General features: G+C 49.8%; 2 protein-coding genes across 11 annotated transcripts in view; one reads left to right on the forward strand and one right to left on the reverse strand.

The window, feature by feature from the left end:
- The window catches only part of SMG7 (SMG7 nonsense mediated mRNA decay factor), a 92,033-nt gene extending 90,554 nt beyond the window's left edge, over window positions 1-1,479 (forward strand). For all 10 annotated transcript variants that reach the window (XM_059412751.1, XM_059412753.1, XM_059412745.1 and 7 more), the window contains one exon: window positions 92-1,479. In XM_059412751.1, the coding sequence (XP_059268734.1) occupies window positions 92-205 (114 nt within the window). In that variant the 3' untranslated portion in view covers window positions 206-1,479. The remainder of the gene's footprint in view (window positions 1-91) is intronic.
- Window positions 1,480-3,687: 2,208 nt separating this feature from the next.
- Window positions 3,688-24,351, reverse strand: part of NCF2 (neutrophil cytosolic factor 2) — a 30,835-nt gene continuing 10,171 nt past the window's right edge. The window contains exons 4-15 of the mRNA XM_059412754.1: window positions 20,436-20,570; window positions 19,687-19,794; window positions 18,161-18,220; window positions 16,776-16,819; window positions 14,755-14,896; window positions 14,461-14,529; window positions 13,477-13,552; window positions 11,739-11,764; window positions 11,189-11,340; window positions 10,960-11,071; window positions 6,430-6,607; window positions 3,688-4,170 (exon numbers count right to left, since the gene is read on the reverse strand). Coding sequence (XP_059268737.1) covers window positions 4,058-4,170; window positions 6,430-6,607; window positions 10,960-11,071; window positions 11,189-11,340; window positions 11,739-11,764; window positions 13,477-13,552; window positions 14,461-14,529; window positions 14,755-14,896; window positions 16,776-16,819; window positions 18,161-18,220; window positions 19,687-19,794; window positions 20,436-20,570 — 1,215 coding nt within the window. The 3' untranslated portion in view covers window positions 3,688-4,057. The remainder of the gene's footprint in view (window positions 4,171-6,429; window positions 6,608-10,959; window positions 11,072-11,188; window positions 11,341-11,738; window positions 11,765-13,476; window positions 13,553-14,460; window positions 14,530-14,754; window positions 14,897-16,775; window positions 16,820-18,160; window positions 18,221-19,686; window positions 19,795-20,435; window positions 20,571-24,351) is intronic.

Genomic DNA, 24,351 nt, shown 5'->3' on the forward strand with positions numbered 1-24,351 from the left:
AGCCTTTATATTTGGCGAGGATTGAGAAACAACCCCCTTTCAGACGTCCGGGCATTTGACCTCTGCTGACAAGCTCTGGGCTGTTTTTCAGTCTATCTGGTCCAGTTCCATGATGCATCCTGGACCTTCCGCTCTGGAGCAGCTGTTAATGCAGCAGAAGCAGAAACAGCAGCGGGGACAAGGCACCATGAACCCTCCACACTGAGGCCAAAGTGGCAACCCTGGGAATGAAGGCTCCATAAACCATGGCATGTTGGGTTTGCAGGACTGGCCCATACAGTCCCCTGCAGGTGGCAGCCCTCTTTTCTGTTTCTTGCTGTTAAGAGGGTGTAAGCGTTCCACCGGCACGCTGAGTGTGCACGAAATGTCCGCAGTGCAACAAAAAGAAAAAATCATCGGGAACTCTCCGTCCCCCTGGGGCCTTCCGGAGGGAGAGAGGAGCTGCTGTCTGTCTCACTCAGTTACCTGATATCACCGCCTCTCACCTTCTCCATCGTGCATGTCCCCAGCCACAAGGGAAGTGAAAGCTGAGAAGGGGAGGCAGATGGGAGAAGCCAATGGGAACTTCTCAGTCCTTTTTTCCTCTTTGGGGAATAAAATAGGAATCCATTAATGATTGCTTTGCTGACTGAGAATGTAGTTGAAATTATTCCTGAACATCTTTTATTATTGTTATTACTCTCAGTAGTAAAATATCACACTGAATTCTTCCACACACAGATGTGCTTCTTCTAGTCAGTGTGTAGCAAGGAAAGCCCCGTCCACTGCTCCTGTGAGAGGTTGGTGGTGACAGGATGGGGAAGCTGACCTCTTAGCCAGCGGAAGTATTCCGTGAGGGAGCGTCCAAGGCCTCAACCTTCACTCAGAAGGTTCTGGCAGGCCCCCTTCTGGCCTGGAGACTGCAGCAGGAGATGCCCTTCACTCTGTAGGTGCTCGAGCCCCAATCGAGGACACAGTGTGGGTGGTGGTGCTGGGCTGGACTGGCAGATGACTGCTGTAGGACTTTAAATTAATGTTTTTGATTCCTGTACATTTTACAGTAGCGTAGCAAGCAGTCTCACAGAAGGCAGGCTAGTCCATTCGCGGCCCGACCCATTTTAATAGGTAGAAGCTTTCAGTGTGGTTATTTTTTGTTTGATTGGTTTTCGTGACCCCCATCCTGCTCACCACCCACCTCCTCTTGTCCCTACCTCCATCCCTTTCCTACCCCGTGCTGTCTGCTAGTAATTGTTTCTGTTCCTAATGTGTACAACATCTCGCCAAGAAGCAACAGCATGGGGTCCAGCAGTTGGGGCCCAAAGGACAGTCTGCGGAGGAAGGAAGCAGTGGCGTCTGCACAGCGCACAACGGGCCAGGCCCCTGCCCAGCTGCGTCTCCCGACCTCCACTTTCAGAGTGAAATTCAAGGCAACAAGGACACGTGTGCGGCACGCACAGAAGAGAACACAACGAAGTCCATTCTGGAAAAGGCGAAAGAAAGGAAGATAAACTTTTATTTGGTATTTATTAGAAGGAAAGAGGACTGAAAATTTTCTTGTGTAGAAACAGAAGGACAGCATTTCTGTTAGTTGCTGGAAAAGTAATATTTTAAGGGGAAATTATGGAAACAATCTAAATGTCCAATTGCTGTGCTAGTGGTAAGGTCTATTTCTGGGAGGTCTCTCTCTCTCGTGTGTGTGTGTGTGTGTGTGTGTGTGTGTGTTTGCGCGCGTGCGCGTACACACTCAGCTGCTCTCCCTGGGAGAGGGGGAGTGTGTGTGAGTGTGTGGAGTCAGTGTGGGACTTACAAACTGGAAGACAGCTGCAGAGCAAAGCACATCCAGGAGCCCCAGTTGTCATTCAAGTCTGGGCAACCCCAGCAATGGAAGGGGTGAGATTAATGCTCGTTGCTCTTCAGAGAGAGTGGTTGGAGCCCCGTATGCTTACATTATTGCTCTTTAAGTTTGACATGGTGTTTGGGGTTTTTTTGTTTTCATTTTGTTTTGGGTTTTTTTTTTTTTTCCGTTCTTGTTTTGAAAGGTCTGAAAGGGTGAAGCCCCCCCACCCAATGGCAATATGAAACCCTTTGTGCTTCTCTCCAGCCCCCTTCCCCGTGTCTGCCTCTCTTCCTTCCCCTCCCTTCAAGCCTCCCTCCCCACTGCCTTGACCCACTTTGTGTGTTTGAGCTCTGCATTCAGGCAGCTGCGACATTCCAGTGTTTGAGCTGTCCCTGATTCTCGCACCCTAGATGAGCTAGCCAGATTCACTGTCTCACCCCTGGTACTGCCCACATCCCATACAGCCCTGTTTCTGCATGAGAATTTGGTGTTTGGAATGATTTCTGACTCCTGGGGCGGGGTTTCTCGCCTTACCATCCTCAGTGTGGAGTAATGAGGCGGGAGAGGAGAATCTTCATCAGAAACTGGTTTTGTGTAGTAAACTTTCTCTTGTGTTTGTTTTTTTGTTTTGTTTTGTTTTGTTTTTTGTTTTGTTTTGGTCTGTCTGTGCAAGACCTGCAGCTGCTGAAATCAGCTTTGCCTTTAATTAAACCATGTTCTCTCCAACCAGATCTGTGTGTACGTTGTTTCTTTTCTAACTTTGAAGAATATCCTACTTTATCACAGACCTGTACCCCTGAAGCAAACAATACATTATATGTTAATAAAAACAAAAACAAAAAGCCAAGTATATAAACTACTTATATAAGTCATCTAGGAGAAAGCAGAGATGGTCAGAAATTGAATAAGCTTCAGGGTTATTTGTGCTTTTAATAGCATTCCAAACCACTGGGCATTTTTATGGAAAGGAATGGGTAGGAAGAAACTGATTGTCAAAATTCTCTTATCTAATAAATAAAGATTGGCTTATGCAAGGAAGTTAACAACCCTCCATATGTATCCCTATTTTTACTGTCAGTGGGACACTGCAGAGATAGTTTCTCTTTCTGGTCTAAAAATCACAAAGTCTGGTTTACCCCAACAGTAATTAGTGTTCTTAGCTGTGAGGCTGCATTTCTTATAGTTCTGTCCAAAGTTTCCGGTAGTGGCCTGCCGGGCGTGCGGCGGCTGGTTGGAGGTCAGTGCCACGGCCTGCCAGTTTGTGTGTTCACACTGGTCAGCGAGCCCCTCATATCCGTGTCGATTCCCTCTACACTTCTTTCCTGACTGCTCTCCACAAGCACCCACACACTTGAATGGTCGCAGCCACACGTACTGTGCCAGGAGGGAGGGAGGGGAAGGAAGGCTGGTTCTAAAGTCTAGTATTTGTTAACCCCAAGTTAACCCTAAAAATCAAGCCCTTTGGTTAAATGATGACCAAAATAAAACCATAGCATTCTGTCACGTGTATCAGTCCATCTTATAAAATGTTAACCAGCAGGATAGTCCTGACCAAGTGGCTTCCTGGCTGTGGCTTCTTTGCGTCACTCAGGTAGTAGTGGCCCATGTTCAGTATCGAACTCTTAACAAATGTCCCTCCCGGAGAAGGTGGGATTGGAAGGGATCCCGGGGTTGCAGTTCTCTATGGAATTGAAGACTAAGTCTAAATTCAGTTCAAACAGTGAGACTTTGAGTAAAGGAAAGTTAATTTTGCGTGCGTCTGCCATCTGAATGACCCGTAGATTTACTTCAGGCTCTAGGAGGAGTCTGCAACTGTTGAGGTACAGGAATAGGGGCATTTATACTTCGGCCTTGGGCCTACACTCTGCATGTCTTGTTTTTTCTAAGTTTTTTATTGAGGTATCACATACAGAAAGGCACCAATAATCCATATACAGCTCAGTGAACTTTTACAAAGTGAACACATTTGGGTAGCCAGCACTCCAAGCAAGAAACATCAGCACCCTAGAAGACCCCTCATGCCCTTCCAGACATTTCCACCCACTCAGCCCACCCCACCCGCCAGGGTCATCATCATGATAAGTCTTCACATCATTGTGTAGTAGGTTAAATTTTCAGTGGGAAAAGTAGATTAGTTAACACTTCCGCACAGCGATGTCTCCCTACAGCGTACTGCAGGTGTGTGCCAAACCTCGAGTGATTATAGTAACTTTTCTCCCACTTTGTAGGTTCTGGAACATCCTAGACTCCTCTAGGAGAGCTTTCCAAATCTGTAGCTGCATGTTCTTCAACAAACGCTTTGGGGAAAATGCCAGTCTTCCCTTTGCACTCTCCTTCCAGCCAGTCTTCATTCACTGATAGAAGGAAATGAATACATCAATTTTTAAAACCAGTGCGGGAGAATTAAGGTCACCTGGATATTCCACACAGAGCTTCGGCAGTCCTTCACCCCCAACTGAGCTAACAGGGAAGAAAGTGAACATAGGACTTCCACCGTCTTACTGGTTTCTGTCTTACCATGGAGGAGTAAAATACAGAAAATCAATTAGATGTTTCAAAAAGTTGTCAGAAAAATAAGATAAAAGAAATTAAAATAAAATAAAAATACATTTTGAGATAGGATATTTTTTAATAACAAGAGTTTTATCTGACCTATGTTAGGAATCTTTATTCTGATTACATGCAGAGGACATGCCATTAATTAGATACAGTTCATCTTTGGGGCACATGGGTGGCTCAGTCAGTTAAGCATCCAACTCTTGATTTCGGCTCTGGTCATAATCTCAGGGTTGTGAGATTGAGTCCTGCATCAGGCTCTGCCCTGAGTGTGGAATCTGCTGAAGATTCTCTCCCTCCAGGACACCTGGGTGGCTAAATCCCTTAAGCATTTGCCTTTGGCTCAAGGTCATGATCCCAGGACCCTGGAATCAAGTCCTGCCTGGGGATCCCCCTGCTTGTTCTCCCAAGCTCACTCTCTCTGGCAAATAAATACAATCTTAAAAAAAAAAAAAATTCCCTCCCTCCCTCCTCTCTCCTCTCCCTCTGCCCTACCCCTGTTCATGCTCTCTCAAAAAAAATTAATTAAAAAAAAAATAGTTGATCTTTGAACAATAAAAGTTTGAACTGTGAGGGTCCACTTATACACAGATTTTTTGATACAGCACTGTGCTACAACAGTATTTTCCTTACGATTTATTTTCTTTTTAAGATTGATTTATTTTAGAGAGAGAGCATGGCGGAGATGGGCAGAGGGAGAGAAAACTAGGAGACTCCCCGCAGAGCATGGAGCCCAAGACAGGGCTAGATCCCAGGACCCCGAGATCATGACCTAAGCTGAAAGGAAGAGTCAGACACAGTAAGGAATATGCCACCTTTTTTTTCTCTCTCATCTACCCAGGTTTTTCTGTGATCTCCTCCCATCCTCACTCCCCACCCCAACACTGGACAGTGTAGCTGGCTAGTTGATACTGACTCTTAAAAAAATGGTGCTGGGAGTTACTAAGTCTTACTGTCCCCTGTTAGAAGACAGTCACAGCCAAGGCAGCCTGCTTTATTTACTTCATTACTCATATTTTGAGTTAATTGCCACGCAATTGTATACTCTTTACACCATTAACTTTTAAATCTGATTTCTTAATCTGTTGGATTTTCTGTCATAATTGGTAATGGTGTTTGTTTCCACTACTCTGCATTGCTAATGCATATTTCTGCTGTTTTGAACAAAGCTTTTGATGGGACTCTTGAAGTAGAGAAATGCGGATTATGTCAAACTGTGAGTTAGAATGGTGCTTCTCACTCTTGGGAGATCAGCATCACACTGGAAGCTGTTAGAAATGCAAATTTGTGGGCCCCACCCCAGACCTGAATCAGAATCTGGTTGCTGGGCCAGGAATTTTATTTAACTCTCAAAAGGGTGCTTGGGCATTCTGAAGTTGGGAGAAGAGCTAAATTAGAACTCTCTACTTAATACTGTTTCAGCTTTTAGTGTGTTTGATTCCTAACAGGATCAGGAAAGTCACCAGAGACACGAAGCAATGTTGAGTAGCTTCTTGTTCAGGCAAAACTACCCACTTCTTCTCTCATCTTTAGAAAGTACATCAATTCAAAGAACTGCAGTTTACAGAAAAGTATCCTATGGCTTGGTGCAAAGACAAAATTATTCCAGCCACTGTCCAATCGGTTCACTCTGGGAATGAGAAAGCATGGCTTCCAAAACAGCCATTTTTTTTTTTTTTAAGATTTTATTTATTTACTCAAGAGACAGTGAGAGAGAGCACAAAGGGCCAGGCGGCTGGGAGAGAGACCCCAGGATCATGACCTGAGCCGAAGGCAGACAGTTAACACACTGAGCCACCAAGGGCCCGCCTGAAACCGCCATCTTTAACAATCAAAATGTCAGCGGAGTCTGTCATCTGTTGCTTCCCTCCCCACTGGAGCAACAGATGGAAAGGCTGAGCGCTCCGTTCTGCTCCCTCCCGCTGAAAGCGAGGAAGGACATTGAAACCACTGGCTAAAGTTTGGCTTGTAAGTTATTAATGTTTCTTCCTCTCTTCCCTTGGACTTATTGCTGCTCACATGGAAATTAGTTTCTGTGATCCAGGAGTAGTACCTACCCATTGATATAATCCGGATTATGTCTCCTTCCTGGAACTCCAGGTCTTCTGGCTGGGTGGCCTCGTAACTGAAGAGTGCTACCACTTGGCCTCCTTCCTTAAGCTCTGGTTCTGTTGTCTGGTTATTAGCTTCAGATTTTTCACTTTCCTTGAGTTCATCTGGAAAGCCTTGGTCACCCTGAAATAATAAAAGGGCCTGTTAGTTTTCTCAACTTCTCAGCCAGTGAACATTGAACATCACTAAAGGAATCCGTGAAACGTTAGTGTAGCACCTGGGATATAAACTCATGAAGGCCAAGCGTGTGATCAGTCCCTAGCACAGACCCAACATGTACTTTAGGAACACAGGATGGTTGGATAAATGAACCCAAAAGGTCTGCAGGACCATAGGTGGTCTTAAAAATCTTACAAAAACCTACAGGAATCCTAAAAAAAAAAGAACAGGTACTACTGCTATTTCATCGCAGACGGAAAAACAAGAGATGGAGTCACAAGTAACCGACAGAACCCAAGGTCAAACCCGGGTTTCTAACTCTGAATCTAACACCCTCTCCCCAGCATCCACAACGCTAGGGACCTTGTTAGAAATGTAAATTTCTGGCCCCATCCCAAACCCGTTAAATCCTAAACCCACTGCATGTGGGGCCCAGCAATCTGCATTTTAACAAGCCCTCTAGGTGAGTCTCATACTTGCTAAAGTTTGAGAAACCTTGCAGAGCGTCATGTTGTCTTTCTCAGGCCATGAATAAAGGCGTTGCTTTCTGATACATGTTTTAAGTACACACCTTAGTTATCATTGTGGTTTTTAATCCACAAATGTTGAAGAGAAAAAGGGTGCAGTTTTGTAGAGAAGTGAATCGTAGGATTTAACGAACCCGTAATAGAAACCCTGTGAGGTTCAGTGCTGTACTGAGTGTTCAGAGTTCTTACTTTCTAATGTCGTGTGTTCCCTGGCAGGTCCCTTTTACTGGAAGGCAGTACAGTGGGGTGGAAATAGCTCCACTGCTCACCGTCTGTGTGTTTTTGAGCAAGTGGTGAAACCTCTCTGAACTTGTTTTCTCGCCTGAAACAGAGGCTAGAAGAATGAAATATGATGTAGAATAGTAATAGCTGACAATTACTTTTTTAAAGATTTTATTTATTTGAGAGAGAACACACATGTGCGTGTGTGAGCAGGGGCGGGGCAGAGTGAAGGGGGAGGCAGAGAATCCTAAGCAGGCTCGGGGCAGGGAGCCTGATACGGGGCTCCGTATCAGGAGCCTTCCAGCTTGTGTCTTTGTGTCTGTCACCACTGCCACCCTGAGATCACGACTTGAGCAGAAACCAAGAGTCAGACGCTCAGCTGCACCTCCCAGGCGTCCCTGGCTCACAATTCTTAAACTCTCTGTGAGAGTCCTAGTCTCAATATATACATATTTATATTTAAACTTGATTAATGTAAGTGTTTCTGCATAGAGTAGATACTTCATAAATGATGGTCCCTTTTCCTGCTCTTCTAGCAACTGAATGAGAACATCCTGACTTGCTGCCTCCAGGACTAAGGGGTAGTGATAAAAGAATGCCTGCCAATGACCTCTGAAGCCGGACTGCATCCTGAGAAGACTGTGTTGGGAATTTGGGGAGGGCTAGTTACATACAGCCACTAGTTATACTGAAGCGCTCTTCAAAGAACAAAAATCAACCATAATTAAAAACAATAAAGAAAATACTTCCCTTTTAAGGGAAGTAACACGTTTAGAGCGGAAGGGCCAGGCAGAATCCTTTCAAGACAATACTGAAAGGATCCCTCCTGACAGAGACCGTCGAAAACCTCAGGATGACCTTTCAGACTTCCAAAGGACCCCCTGTACTGCTACCTGTTCTCCGCCGTCCTGCACCTAGGGTCCTGGGCGCCAGTGAGTCCAGGGGCCATACTTCCTGAACAAAATTTTCTGAACCCTTAAACACCACCGACCTGGGGCTTACCGCTGGGCCTTCTGCTGGGCCCAACCTCTTTACTGCCTCTCCCACTCATTTTTCTTTCCCAACTAACACGTATCTGATTTCAGTGAGAACCTGCCAGAGACCCTTCCCCAGCTGAGCAGAAGCCCCTGTCCAGCTGTGGGGTTGAGGGTTTAGAAGAGGGACTCTGCCCCCACAGAGCCCACTGCCCCAAGCCCAGATGGTCTGGAAGAGCTTGGCCTATGCGCTCATTTCCATGGTTTCAAAATCCATTCAGAGGTAAAAAATAGTAGCTCTCCAAAGGGTTCACGTAGGACCTGTCGAATGTCATACCCCTTACTGATGGAACTGCAGATGCCACCATCTAAACATGCTAAAGCAGGAAACAGGGGAGAACAGAGGGACCCCAGCTGACAGCGGCTTTGGTCGGTGGAAGCTACGATCTCCTCAATTGTGCGTTGGGACCCCTCAGTGTCAGGACTGTGGACGGGAAGCTGAGCACTCAAAGAAAGCCTGCGGGCTGGCCTGCCTCCCAGAGCACCCGCTCCCTTGCTCCTAGGTTCCTGAATCATCCGTCCCAAGCCATCATTCCTCCTATTTTTCTACCCTGCTCACAACCCCATCCGAGTGCCACAGTATGCAAGACTTTCCATGATGCAGCCTTCCAGCTTGTGTCTTTGTGTCTGTCACCACTGCCAACTCTTTGGGTCTTCCCTCTGCTCTTCCATCTAGAGACGGCCTCTTCACCTCCTCCACCTTGCTAGTTCTTTTACCGCTGGGCTATGCTTCAAGACAATTTCAGCATTATTCTCTCTAGGAAGGCTATTGACTATTGACTTGTCCCAAGTTCCTTTAGCATTTTTGGGTGAGACACCCTCCCTTGCGCTTAGGAAACACAGCACACCATCCGTCTCCATCAGTTCACCTAACACACGCTCTGTAATCCTGTCCGCCCCCGTCTTTCCCCCAAGAAGAGCCTGTGTTTTGTTAGTGTTTGTATCTCCAGGAATATACAAGAGAGCAGTAAGTGCTCAGCAAATGTTTGTTGAAGAATAAATGTCGCCAAACACTGGAAACAATCCAAATGTCTACCAACAGGTCAATCAATAAACAAACTACTATTCATTTAGTGATACCATTAGTGATCAAAAGAAATGGACTATTATACCACAAAAGTATATATAAAGACAGAAAAGTAGGGATGCCTGGATGGCTCAGTGGGTTAAGCCTCTGCCTTCAGCTCAGGTCATGATCTCAGGGTCCTGGGATCGAGCCCCACATTGGGCTGTCTGCTCAGCAGGGAGCCTGCTTCCCCCTCTCCTCTGCCTGCCTCTCTGCCTACTTGTGATCTCTGTCAAATAAATAAAATCTTTAAAAAAATTAAAAAAAAAAAAGGAAAAGAATATATTGAAATGTACTATTAAAAGCTTATATATTATTGTATGATCCCTTTATTACGAAACTGATGGACTATTGAAAGTTCGTATGTATAGTATATATAGTGACATATATATAACAGAGATTTTATACATAAATATATTATAATGTATAATATTTACATTATATATGTAAAAATATATACCATGCCTATAACTTTTAATAGTCCATCAATTTCATATAAATGGATCGTGTGAATTTATGTGCATATATATACTATACAATCCATTTATATGCTCCACTTATATGAAATTACATAAAAGGCAAAAAAATGTACGTCGAAATGTTCATAGAACATGGATGGTTTTTAGGAGCCACGGCTGTAGGAGGGAATTAACCTCAACAAAAAAAGAAATTTTCTTTTCCCTTGGAGACAAAGGGACAAAGTCAAGAGTGTTAGTGCGTAGCTACTACTCCTAGCCTCTAACTTTGCCCCCAATGCCCTTTACTCTTACTGGGCAGTGAGTTACCTCTGTTCTAGGCCCTGCGGTCTAGAAAGGGGTTCAACAGTACAGACTCTGGAGTCAAAATTCTCACTGGGCCGCGATTCCACTACCGACCCGCTGTGTCATCTTGGTCAAGTCGACCTCTCTTTGTCTTACCTAAATTGCGAAACGGGCTAACAATACCTCACGGAGTCGTGGGGCCCCTGAGAATGCACATGCAGCGGGCACTTAGCGTGGCGTCTGGCACCTGGGAGACGTTCAATAGATTCTGGCTATTGCTGGGAGGTTGTAATCCAAATCATCTCTCTGTGACATAAATGCAAACTATTATCCTCCACTCCCAAGTGTTCTTCCGCATGGAAACGGACAGTGAAGAATGGCGAGGAGCTCAGCCTCAAGCTAGGATTTCATTCTGACCTTGCTTGACAGCGCTGGGTCTAACCTTGGAACCGCTGGGTGGGGCAGCAGCTAGAAGGGACTCGGAGGCTTTCTGTGCGTTGCGGGGCCTCCTCTTCCCTTGCAGGGAACCCGCTCCAGGCTGCCACCGGGGTGCCAGGGAAAGGGAGGCAGAGGTGTGGCTCGTGACTCACCATATCCTCAACACCAAGCACAGTGCCAGACTCGTGGCCGGGGCTCGGTACGTGCTGTTGAGGAAGGGGCCCAAAAGACAGAGGACGCTGGGTGGCCCTGGGCTCCCGGCACTCACCACTGTGTTCTCACACCACAGAGTCAGGCTGAAGTTCTTCACTTGCCCCCAGGCGGCCTTCATGTTCTCTTCTGAAAGGGGCACCAGCTCATTGCTGTCCAGAGGCCGATAGCTGGGCAGAGGTGAGTAAGAACCAAGTTGGAGAACATCAGCACAAAAACCATTGTCTTCTCTCCTCCAGGCCAGCACCAGGTCCCCAGATGGAGCCCCGCTACCTTCATGGGCTCACCTCAGCTTCGTGTGTTCTGGCAAGAGCTCCAGTTTCTTAGACACCATGTCCCGGACTTGGCTGTAGGGGAGCCCGGGCTGCGTCTCCATGACCACCGTGTACTTGTAGTGCACCTTGAGTGTGTAGGGCATGGGAACGCTGAGCTTTCCCTCCTGAGGGGAGAGGAAGCAGAGGGAGCTCATGAGGGTCTGTGGCCTCCTCTCAGCCCATCCTGGATCACGGGGAGTGTTCTGTGCAGCAAGGAGAGGCCAATAGCTAGCCGGCTTCACGGGAAGGGGCTTTCAGAGGGCCCACAGCCCCACTCTTGCCTGGATAGGAATTCCTACAGAGCTGGAAGAGCTGGCCCACGCACTCCAGGCCAGTAGGAAATGTGTGCACGGGGTGGGGAAAGTCATTATGGGGCCCTCCACCCTGTCGACCGTGTGTATGGTAGTAGCCGGCCCACCCTTCCTCGAGGACTCCTTCTGTAACCCAGGGACACCTGCTCACGGCGGAGAGCCTCAGCTTTTCCTTTCTCTTCCACTTGAAAGAGTACAAGGAAAAAGCTTACCTTGGGCTCTTCTTTTCCTTTTTGACCTAAATGGAGAAGATGAATAAAAAGAAGATGTTGAATAAATACTCCCGGCTAGTCCCTGCCTTCCACAGAATGAAACCTTTTAGAATAGGACACCCAACTTCTTACCTTTAAATCTCTGGGGTGATTCTTAACCTTAAACTGTAGGGAAAATCGCACTTGGGGGAAATGTGCAAGGCAAAGCACAAACACACAGAGAAACCCAGTCCCTGCCTCTGGGGAACGTACAGGCGAATATCAAAGGACCATCCCACCCCAGCAGTGCATGGGGTGAGCAGGGACCCCAAAGTCCAGTTACACCAGTGGGCGCTGAGCAATGAAAGCAGGGAGTGCAAGAAGAACCAGGGACCATAGCAGCAACGTTAGAACCACTCGTTTCCCCCTTGTCCTCTGTTTTTGTGCCTATTTCTAATATGTATATGAATATGGCCATAAGCACATAATTTATATGAGAAGTCTGCATAAAGATAATCACTATAGAGGGTGCACAATGGAAAAAAAGACCATTGATCTCATACCCAGCTAATCATTAGAGTCACTTGAAAGGTTTTTTGTTTTTTGTTTTATTTTTTCCCTAGAAACACAGATTCTAAAGCCCAATTCCAATCCTGAAGAATCGGAATCAAATGTCTAGGAATCTATAGTCATAAAATTTTCCTAGGCTAATATGTGATCCTTGATGGGCCCCTAGAGAGAAAAGGTAAAAACCAAAAAAAAAAAAAAAAAAAAAAAAGCTATCAAGGATGTTTTGAGGGGTCACTGGAGAAATAGGAGTATGAAATATACACTCTATAATATTATAATAACCTTCAATGTCCTAGATGTATCAATTGTGGTTATGCAGGAGGATAGGAGATAATACTCAAGTGCAGGGTGAAGGCCATGAATCTGCGACTTCCTTTCAAGTGGCTGGGGGTGGGGAGGGGAGTGGGCAAGGATGTGATACAAAATGTTAACAGTTGGTGAATTTAGGTGAAACGTATTCTGGAGTCTATTGTTCTACACTTTCAATTTTCAGTCTGTAGGTTCGACAGTTTTCAAAATAAATATGGAGGTGTGGGGAGCATCCCAAGGGGTTCTGGTGATCTGGGGGTGCCTAACTATCATGGATCTAGGATTTGGACAAACCGCCTCTTGAATGCATCTCTACCGAGCACTTATCCAGAATCAGCTGAAACGGCATTCGTGACCAAATTCCCCTTACCTCCCAAGGCCGCCCTCTCCAGACAGCAGGACAACGTCCTTTTCTCATTGGCCCTTGGTTCGTGGTCTATCCCTCGGGGCTCTGCAGAGCAGTTTCTTTTCCAGATAGAGCTCCGGGACTTTCGAAAAGAGCCACTCCATCCCCCTCTGAGGTAAACGTATGCACTGACTTCAACCTTTCCGGGACATGGTTTCTGTACCTCATGATGGAGGGGTCTGGTGACCACTTAAGTCGAGACACTCACTGCCCCCCTGAAACCAGCTACATTTACCTGCTCCCTGTGGGTGTTCTGGAGTAGATAGGGGCAAAGGGTGTCTTATTTCCTATGTTTTGGGTGGGTGGGTGGTGCAGGAGAGAAGAGCCCTGGGGCTATGGGTTCATAAGCTGAGCAACATGCAGGGAGGAGAAGAAACCAGAATGTCCTAGAAGGCTGGGAGAGCAATGCTCTGCGAGGAAGCAGCCGGGAGCATTCCTATACCCAGGCCAAGGGTGTTTTCCAGGGACACCAACCGGGTGGCAAGTGGGGTCTTCCAGGAGCGCTGGAACTGGGAGGAGCTGGGATATCAGACTCTGGGGAGGCTTCCTCCTGGAGGTGACAGAGATAGTGAGAGACCAAGTCCTTAGGTAGGAGTTTGGGGGGGGGGGCGGGGCAAGGAAAGGCAAACGGCTTCCTAAAAGTTGGAGCAGTGGTGACATTCGGGGGAGACTAAGGAAAGTGCTGGTTAGAGAGGAGGCGGGTTGACCTGGTGGGAAGAAATCACAGTAGAAACAAGAACCTTAAGCCCCACCTAAAAGGCCCCTGCTGCCTGCCCCTTTCAGCAGCACTGGAAGTCTCTGGAGATGAGGGAGGACCTGAGTCTTGCCTCAGCTCCCCTCTGGCTCCACATCCCGCCCCTTAAGGAAAAATCCATCCCTCATCGGTACAGCATTTAAAACACTTCCAGTTATCTGAATACAGTAACTCGGACCGGGGAGGGCCAAGCGCACAGAGGACAGCTGGTTGCAGTGTGTCCAGAGAGACACATGAGACACCGTCAGTCATCTACACGGCAGTTCAGGTCCAGTGAAGACCACCGGCGGAAGGGCAGGCCTTCAAGCAGGGAGGGAGGAGCCGTGGCAGGCAAGGCCCACTCCGACTCTGTGCTCTAAAACGGACTTCTCTTTGTTACCGGCCTGTCACCAGCCAACACACAGACGGTTCTTCTAGGTGAGGAGGACATTTCCGGGAAGATCTAACCTTCCTGTACTACAGGCTTTGGATCCCAAGTCACCCCTGACCGGGAGGAATCCGAGAGGTGGGGTGGGCCCAACAGGTCCCTCAGACCCTCCCTCAGCACATCTGGGGGCTTTCCTTGCTCCCCAGGTTCCACTCTGGGCGGCTGGAGTTAGGACTGGGAGTGGAAGGACCTTCCCAGCGCCTCTTCCACACAGCCCTGTCCCCCTCCGGGGAGGCTGTGGTGGGAAGGGGCTCAGCCTAGCAAGGCACGTTGTTACCTGGGGCTGCTGCTGACCGGGGATCCGCAGCTCGACGGGTTCCAGGTAGTTGCAGGGAACGAGCCCCTTCTGTGGCAGCATCGCGTGATCGGAAAGGGGAGAACAAGTTGGCTCCTCAGTGCCCTGTGGACCCGGACCACCCAACGGCCCAGGGATGTGGGGGAGCAATGGGGGTGCAGACGAAGGCGGGCAGCCGGGCTGTGAACGAGGCAGCAGATGCTGCTCGCCAGAACGCGCCGCCGTCTGCTGCCAGGATCCCATGGCCGACACACCCACCCCTGGTCCTCCGAATACCTGCCCGTTGAATATGACCGTCGCCCAGTTGTCGTTGCCCTTCTTCAGGACAAAGACGATGTTCCCCGGCATGACCTGCAGCTCCTCTGACGTCTCGGGCACAAACCCAAACAGCACCCGGTGAGCTTCCCCTTCCAGAGCCCTGCGGGGGACAGACGCGAGACTCCGTCCTCTGTCCAGTGTGGACTGTGTCCTGCGCATGGCACCATGGCATGCACGACAGTGGCCCTGGGGCCGGGACATGTGCTCCAGACACCCTCTAGCTCAGCACTGAGTTGCCCCTAGGACCTGAGCAGGACCGGGCAGGAAAGTGCCCGTGAACACGCACCATAACCACATAGGCCGCGGGACGAGAATGAAAGACAAAACAACACGAGACCCCCAGGCCGTGCCCTCCTCGCCTTCCCCTCTCCTCGGAGGAGGCAGCTTCCGGCTGTGCTGGACCAGCTCTCCAGTCTGGGCTGCGGTGGGCTGGGCTTGTGGGACAAGATGAACACACACGGTGGAGGGCGGGGGAGAGCCAGCTGGCTGAGAAAGGGGGTGGGGGGCCAAGTCACCTGGAGGCCCCGCCAGCCAGTGAGCACACGGGGTGGGGGGGTAAGGGGGTGAAGAGCAAGAGGCCAGCTATGGGCAGTGGCCGGATGTGTAAAGGGGGCCTGAGGCCAGCCAGCTGTGCGCTAAGCAATGTCATTGTCCTTTTACTGTTTCTTCAAGACCTCCTTTGCCCTTGGAGGCTTTGGCTGTACAGTCTGGGCCTCCTTGGAATGTGTGAGTGTGGGGCTGGCCCCTGATCTGGTGGGGGGCTCCCTCTCACCTCCGCTCTGTCCCCTTCCCCTCAGCCCTGCTCTCTGTTTCCAAACAACAGGCTATTTGCGTGGGAGAGACAGACTCCTCCAGCAGGCAGAGCTAGTAATGAGCTCATCAGCCCCCTCATTTTTATAGTTGCTGTGGTGCTTTTTTCATTTAAAAAAAAAAAAAAAACGGGATGCCTGGGTAGCTCAGTAGGTTAAGCCTCTGCCTTCGGCTCGGATTGTGATTCCGGGGTCTGGGATCGAATCCTGCATCGGGATCTCTGCTCGGCGGGGAGCTTGCTTCCTCCTCTCTCTCTGCCTGCCCCTCTCTGCCTACTTGTGATCTCTCTCTCTGTCAAATAAATAAGTAAATTCTTAAAAAAATAAAAATAAATTAAATTAAAAATTAAAAATTAAAAAAAAAAAAAACCCTCTTTATGGGCGAGGGGATCGGGCTTGCTTCTTTGCTAGAAGAATTCTTCAGAAAGCTATAAGTTGTGTCATTCTTGGCTTCTTGTCTTATAGAAGAGCGGCTTCTTTCGCCTGAGTTATTCCTCTTACTTCTCCAGAGACCATGTGTCCGAAGGAGTGAAAAATGCCCACTCAGTGGGGCGCCTGGGTGGCTCAGTGGGTTAAGCCGCTGCCTTCGGCTCAGGTCATGATCTCAGGGTCCTGGGATCGAGTCCCGCATCGGGCTCTCTGCTCGGCAGGGAGCCTGCTTCCCCCTCTCTCTCTCTCTCTGCCTGCCTCTCCATCTACCTGTGATTTCTCTCTGTCAAATAAATAAATAAATAAATCTTTAAAAAAAAAAAAGAAAAATGCCCACTCAGGAAAGGACACACCGTCTAGCTTCCCACTTTGCTCCCCCGACTCCATAAAGCTCTGGCCTCCCCCTTTTCTGAAGTGCCTACAGTCAGGACAAAACTGCTCTAGCCTCTGCACAGGGGGGCTCTGTTCCACAGACACCTGCTGCCCTCCAGCAGGGACCCCCACGTGTGGGTGGCTGTGCGTGGGGACCTGGGGACCCCTGTGGTCCATCCTACCAGAGTCAAGGCTCCCATCCCCCCACATCACTCCATTCTAGCCTTGAAAACAGGGAGAGCCCACACACGAGGCTACACTCCCCAGGACTCAGTCCCTGACCCCAGCTTCATCTTCTTTGCCCCCATGGTTGCCAGAATTCAGGCTTGGAGCTCGGAGATTCTGCATCCTGCTCTAAACCGAACTTACCTGAAGATCTCTGGGGTTTTGGGTCTGGGTGGAGGTTCAGCGGCCTAGTGAACATTCAGGAGGAATGAAGGGAAGGAGTGGGGGAGAGAACAGACCGTTAGTGGTGATGTGAGCCTTCTCCCGAACCCAAAAATCAAACGACGCATTTCAAGCTCTGTGGGAACACTGTCAAGGGAGAGGGCGAGGGAGAGGGCGCCATGGACATTGACCACACACTGGAAAATTAACCCTTCCCACCAGCTCCCCAGGGTCCAGGTGTCCCTAGCAGAGCAATTCGTCTTCAGCCAGTCCTGGTTTCCAGAGAATTTTCGCCATCACAGAGCAACATGGCCTCACAAGGGCGCTTTTGACCTTGAGCGCTGTCCTTTCCTAGGACAGTTTCCAAAAGCTCTGTTCTATAATTAATGTCTGCTGTATCATGTGACACTTGTGGGTATTTAAAACCCACTCAACGTCCCCTGACCAGGCAGAAATCTCCTTTCAGTGTGCTCTCTGCTCTACACCAGATATCGTGGAGTCCATTGATTGGGGCTTCTTCAGCCTTTTGGAGTCTCTCTGGCTGCTCTGTGGACCGGGGGTCGTCCACAAGGGTTTTCTTCAGCTTCATGGTCAAGACATGAATCAAAGGATCCTGAATCTATCCATCCTCCTTGGCTCACTCACCCTCCAGAGCCCCGGTGTCGGTCCCATTCTGGGCTAGCAGCCGTCACTCTGCCCCAGGCTGTGGGCACCGTTGTCGGGAGTGACCAGGAGTGTGCAGCCTGGAGGGGGAGGTGCCCCACTCAGAAGCCCCTCCCCAGCGCGTGTGCAATGGCGGTCAGATGTCCCTCAGCCTGTCTTACCTTCTTTCCCTCACAAGGAGGGAAAGGCCTTCACGTTTCTAGACCTATTGTCACGCAGTCTGCTTGGAAGCATCTCTGAGCCCGGACCGGGCAGAGCAATGGCTCACTGGGGGCACCCATCGTGTTCTCAAGGGGATCCCCCACACAAGGGCAGGCCCCATGGAGGCCCCTACTCGCCACTGTGTCTGAGAAGAGGCCTCATCAAAGAGCCTGCCGTCGCTGTGTTCCCATTTCCTGGGAGCCTAGTCCAGGCTTCGGGAGAGATGGTCAACAGAAACCCTCTTCGACAGCAGAGGCATGACAACTGGCATTTTGGGGGGGGGTTGGTTTCTGGGAACTTGAGGCTAAGCCTAAAACTGCCTTATTCTCCCAAGAGTCGTGGAACCTGTGACCCACAATGGCCAGCAGACACCGCCGGCAACACCAAGAGGTCAGCTTATGGAGCCCTCTAATGAGGCAGCTCGGCACAAACACTGCCTCAGCTGGCTGTTTCCAGAGAGCTCTGGAGACCTGGGTCCGGGAAGGAAGACGGGACGGCCTCACCTGTGGCTGCAGAGGAGCAAACCCCGAGAAACTGTCTTGATCCACCACAGACGCCACCACCTGAAACGGAGAGAGGAGCGCGGGAGGCTCTGAAGCACAGATCTCCCACGCTGCCTGGCTTTCCCCACGATTCCCTCCTTTCTCTCCGTGCTCCCGCGAGCCCGCCCCCAGAGGCAGACAGGGGCTAAGGCATGGATTGCTGACCCTCTGGGTTACAAGCTCCAGCAACTGAAGAAACTAGTACCTGCCTAGCCCTGCTAACCCAGCAGGCTCTCTCCGCTCTCTCTTTCTGTCCTTTTTTTAAATTGAGGTGGAATTCACATAATACAAAATTAACCATTTTAAAGTGAACAATGCAGTAACATCGAGGACGTTCACAATCCTGTGCAGCCACTGCCTCTATCTAGTTCCAAGACATTTTCCTCACCCCCAAAAAGACACGCCACACCCTCTCCTCCCAGCACCCGGCGTTCACCAATTTGCTTTCTATTTGTGTGCATTTACCCATTCTAGATAGTTCATGTGAAAGGGATTATGTAGCATGTGGCTTTCATGTCTGGCTTCTTTCACCTAGCATGACGTCTTCAAGGTTCACCCATGCTGTTACTTGTATCAACACTTTATTCCTTTTTTTTTTTTTTTTTTTTTTTTTAAGAGAAGGGGACAGATGCGGGGAGGGGCAGAGGGGGAGAGGGAGACATTAGCAGGCTCCAAGTTCATGCCCAGTACATGCCCCGGCACAGGGCTCGACCCTACAGCCCCGAGATCAGAACCTGAGCTGAAATCAAGAGTTGGATGTTTAACAGACTGAGCCACCCTGGTGCCCCGCACTTCACTGCTTCTTATGGCCATCCTGCTGCATCACATGTTTATCCACTCATCCACTGACAGGCCTTGGGGTGTTTCCACTGACCCAGGCGCTCCTGAACTCTGCAGCTCTGAGAGAACCAGCTGCCCAGGCAGTAGGAACCCATTAGCCCTAAGGATATGTCAAAGTCAAGTGCAGCTATGGCAAGGGGCCGCAGGCTCACTCTGAATCACCTCTGGGAGGATTTAAGACCTGGATTTAAAGGAGTCCAGTTTATGAAGGCGTCTCCTCAGAGGGCTGCGGAAGCGGGACTAGGAAGAGCATGAAGCCAGGAGAATGCTGAGCTTGTCCGTTTCTCTCACGTGCTTTCTCTCCATTTGCTGAGGTGACTGTAGCTGCACTTTCTCCCCGTTCTCCTCCCTGGCTCAGTCCCCCAGACTCAGCTACCAGTGACTAAGATGACCAACCCCGTGGCTCCCCGAGGCTCTCCCGCAGGGTCAGGCAGGAAGGGAGGAATGAGAGGAGCCAGAAACGATAAGCTAGAAGCGTTTGCCCACCTTTCAGCGAGAGCCCCACGCTGCCAACAGTCTCTGGCTGCCGTCCCAGGGGAGCATCATGGGGGGGTGCCCTCCTCCCCGGAGTCTGTCCCCACCCCCACCCTGGTCCTCACAGGGCGCACACCATAGGAGCCTCCGGGGAAGCTGAGGGAGTCACTTACTGTCGCCTTGCCTAGGTAATCCTTCTTGGCCAGCTGAGCCACTTGCCTCTCATTGGGTCGAAACAGCCTGCCCACAGGGATCACCATGGGCTCATACAGCTTCTGTTTCTAGAACACAGAGAGCACAGTGTTTTCTCACCTGCAATACGGGGCTCATGATGCTTGCCCTGCCTCCCTCACTCAATGGATGCAAAGGTTCACCAAGATAACCTCACAAAAGCAGTTTTTCTACATGTGTAAAGCCTGCCTTTGTGATAATTTCTGAATGTCAAAGGTGAGAACAGTTGGTTTCAATATCGCTTTGCCCTGAGAGGACATGGACATTTGTCCGTGTTATGCCCTGGGGAAGGAAGGAGGGGGCGCTGCCCCTTCTCCACTCCACAGACTCAACACAGGTGGCATTGCAACCACGAGGTGGCCAGGGTCCACCCAAGGCCCATGACATGACCATCCTGGGGCTGCCAGCGAGGACTCAGGGGTGGGCAAGCAGGCACGGCCTCTGCCCCTGTGCTGGGATCCAGCCTTGTGTTCCTTGTTCCCCCCAACCCAGCGCTACCACACAGCCTCCTGGACTTAACACTGCCAGATTCACGATCCAAAACATGGGACCCCACCCTGGGATCGGTGTTACCCAGAGCTCAGAGAGGGTACAAGCACCACGTCCACGACTTCTCAACCCGCGCGTCCACCAAAGCAGAGAGAACTCCAGTGAGAACCCTCCAGCCACCCGGTGTCATCAGTACGCTTACCCAAACACATTCCATGGCTTTGTCGATTTTAGTATGCCTCTGCTCAGACTTCATGCTCATCGCCAAAGCTAAATGTTCTTCTGCTTGCTTCCACTCCTCCTTCTTGGCGTGCATGAGAGCAACATTATATAACACCTAGAAAAGCACAGGCCACAACACAGAACTTGAGGCGGCTCCAGATCGAGGCAGCAGGGAAGAGCTGGCCTGTCTGCTCCTGGGACGTTGCCGGCTGACATCCCTGCCTTCCTCAGCTTTCCCGGGGATATCTCCAATACAACACCATCAATCATGCGGCCAGGTGATGTCCAGCACGAGGACGGTGTTAAGAAAACGTCATATGGTGCATAAATCCAACACTAAGTGCGTTATTCTTTCAACAACCAAACAGATCAGGAGGGGACAAAAGCTCTTGTGTTGGTGCCACCGAGCCCAGGCCAGAAGACTGGACAGGTGAAGAGTGGGGACAGAGAGGGCTCCAGACGTATCATCCTGTACCAGCAGCTGCAGAACTCCGCCTGGGGCATGGTAATGAGTAATAGGACTGTGGTATGGTTTCAGGGTAGGAGGAAACTCTGCGGGCAGAAGGGCAGTGAAGCCAGAAAGAGACTCGGCACAAACCCAGACCAGCGCTTCCCCGGGGACATGCAGGAATAGCACGTTCTCAGAGAATCATGATTTCCCAGGTCTCGGGTTGGGTGGTAGGATCACGAGCATCCGATCTATCACTACGCCTTACAACTTACACAGAGAATCCAATAATCTTTTGGATGCGTCGGCAAGATAAAAAACGACTAAGTGGAGTGAGAAGATTCTCGAGCAAAGATGGGAAGCAACAGAGAGCGGAAGAGGATCAGGCGGACAGCTAACAAAGAGGGCTAACTTTCCTTCTTTCTCGCGAGAGTGCAGTGGAGTCCCCCAGCGCCCCAGCATCCTGAGCGGACCATGAGCTAGACAGCCAGGAGCTGCTGCGAGGTTTTCTCAGGTGTAACCAGGAGTCACAGCCTGCTGCCCCGGGTTGGTGGGGCTGGTTCTCTGGAGTCCCAGAGAAGAGATAGAGTTGGTCAACTGAAGCCTAGTGGGGAAGGGAGGGGTTGGCCTTCTCTCCCCCACGGAGGACTTGCAGGGGACAGGAGAAGGCACAGGGGCCCCAGGCCTATGTCTAATAGGTGGCCTCAGCTTCACTCTCAAATTGTGGCAGTAACATTGCCTGCTTCCAGATTGTTCTGAGAAATAAATGAAATAATTCGTATCAAGCACCAAGTTGGGGTTGCTGACACAGGATGCGTATTCAACATGTATTTACTACTACCACGACTGTTGTTTGCTGTACCGTGTTGGGCCTTGCAGGGCGGCTGAGCAGAGAAGGGCTTTTGTCCCGCTAGAGTTGCCTGTGTGGTTTTGGGGAAGGCGACAGGGCTGAGTTTTGCAGACCGATGCCATCTGGGGACACCTGCTGTTTATAATCAAAAGGCTAAAATTACGAAGGATGGTGCTCTCCTGGAAATCAGTGCTGCCTTTGGAGGCGGTGTCGCTGCCGTTCTCCTTGTCATCCTCATCCTCGTCCTCACCGAGGCCGCCCACGGACCGCCTAATACAGGCCACTTTATCTGCCTGATCTCTAATCCCACCAGGTGAGCAGAGGCGTCGCTTCTGTGCTTGCATAGTGTTTCCACTGCAATCCTCTTGTCCTGACCTTACGATCTCACATTACACGTGACCGTGAGCTTCTGGTTGCTGCCACTTTGTCTGTGGAGCTGCCTGGCATTATAAAATCCATGGGGTGGGACACCTGGGTGGCTCAGTGGGTTAAGCCTCTGCCTTCAGCTCAGGTCATGATCTCAGGGTCCTGGGATCGAGTCCCGCATCAGGCTCTCTGCTCGGCGGGGAGACTGTTTCCTTTTCTCTCTCTCTCTCTCTCTCTCTCTCCGCTCGCCTCTCTGCCTACCTGTGATCTCTCTCTGTCAAATAAATAAAATATTTTTAAAAAAATAAAATAAAATCCATGGGGCTATTAATGAGTGTGTATGAGGTAAGCACTCAGCCCTTTACAGATGGTGAGGAGCCTAAGGCTCAAAATTGACACGTCACTCACCTAGGATCACACAACGGCTAAGCATTTGCCCAGGATTAGATCTCCATCTGCCTGATTCCAAAGTCTTTGCCATTGTGGTAGCCAGCTTCCAAGATCACTCCCAAAGATTCTCACTTCTTGGTCCTCACCCTCCTGTTCCCTCCCACATCCAATGGAGCTGACGTGGACAGCCAATAGGATATTATGGAAATGAGGGGGTGCGGCATTGAGGCTGAGTTATGAAAGACTTTGGTCTTCGATATTACTTTCTCTTGGATCATTACACTCTCTGGGGAAGCCAGCTGCCATGTCCTGACAAGACTCAGACAGTGTTACAGAGAACTTCAGGTGGCAAAGAATGGAGGCCTCCTGCCAACAAGTAACACTACCTTGCCAGACCTGTAAATCATCGTAGAAGTAGACCCTCCCCCGGCCTCAGTCAAGCTTTCAGAGGATGGCAGCCCTGGTCGACATCTTGACGGCCAGCCCTTGAGAGCCTGTGAGCCAGAATTCCCCAACTAAGCCACTTTTGGATTTCTGACCCAAGAAAATGTGAGATATAAATGGTATTGTTTTAAGCGACTGCATCTCAGAGTAATCTGCTATTCAACAACAGATCACCGATGCACTTCTCCTCTGTTCGACAGTCTGCCACCAACATCAACAATTTGGTTCAGGGCCCCAGCCAGACAAAATGAACAGTTTATCAAGGCAAGTACAGACATGTGGTGGGACTACGTTTTCGCAGAGTGAGTGAGTGGTGTTGCTGGGTGATGGCACCGGGAGCAAGCCCAGAACTAGAGGTCTGCATTTCCTTCCCAGGCTGTTTCTGGGCCTCAGTGAGCTGTCGTCCTCTGCGGGCATGTTTGACTGGTGCGGCCCAGCCTGGCCATGAGTACAGGAAGGAGAACTCAGGTCCTTAAACATTCCTATTAGGTTCTCTGCTCCCTTCTCTTAAGACCTTCTCCCACAACAGGCTTTTGTGACTCCATGACTAGAAAAGCCTAAAGGTCTTCAAAAAGGACGCTGTGATTTCTCAGAAATGAGGGTCAGACCGTGGTGAGAAGAGAGGGGTGGCATTATATGTACAAAAATGACTGAGGGTCTCATGGGGAGACCATGGAAACTCCAGGTTCACTTGCAGAAAGGACTATAAAACCAGTATTTCCTGACCCCAGGTCAGTTCAACTCGAACACCAGGGAAGCATTTCTCCCATGGGATTCTGCCTGGATGCCCCCATTTTATGATCCTTTTTCTTTTTTTTTCTTTTTTTTTTTTTTTTTAAAGATTTTATTTATTTATTTGACAGAGAGAAATTACAAGTACACTGAGAGGCGGGAGCAGGCTCCCTGCTGAGCAGAGAGCCCGATGCGGGACTCGATCCCAGGACGCTGAGATCATGACCTGAGCCGAAGGCAGCGGCTTAACCCACTGAGCCACCCAGGCGCCCCTATGATCCTTTTTCTATAGCTAATCAGTCCCCCAACCCTTTAGTCTGCATAAGTGGTTCTCACTGAGGGGGTGGGGGCGACTGGCAATGTCTGGAGATATTTTAGGTTGTCATGTGGAGGGGTAGGGGAGGGGCTAGAGGCATCTGATGGGTGCACAGAACAGTCCCCTACAATAAAAATTTATCTGGTCCAGCAAATCAGTAGTGGTGGCATGGTCGAGAAACCTCTCTCTAGAAGGTTGGCCAAATGCCAACCAATTTCCTGAAATTCCCAAAGCCCCATTTCTCTGGCCGGTGAGAAGTGAAGTGAGTGGCAAGCTCGCCACCGCCGGGCTGGATGGGGGCACTTGTCCCCAGGGGCCTGGGCAGCTGTGGACTCTATTATTAGCCCTGA

Source organism: Mustela nigripes, chromosome 10 (genome assembly GCF_022355385.1).
Source record: "Mustela nigripes isolate SB6536 chromosome 10, MUSNIG.SB6536, whole genome shotgun sequence".
Taxonomy (NCBI): domain Eukaryota; kingdom Metazoa; phylum Chordata; class Mammalia; order Carnivora; family Mustelidae; genus Mustela; species Mustela nigripes.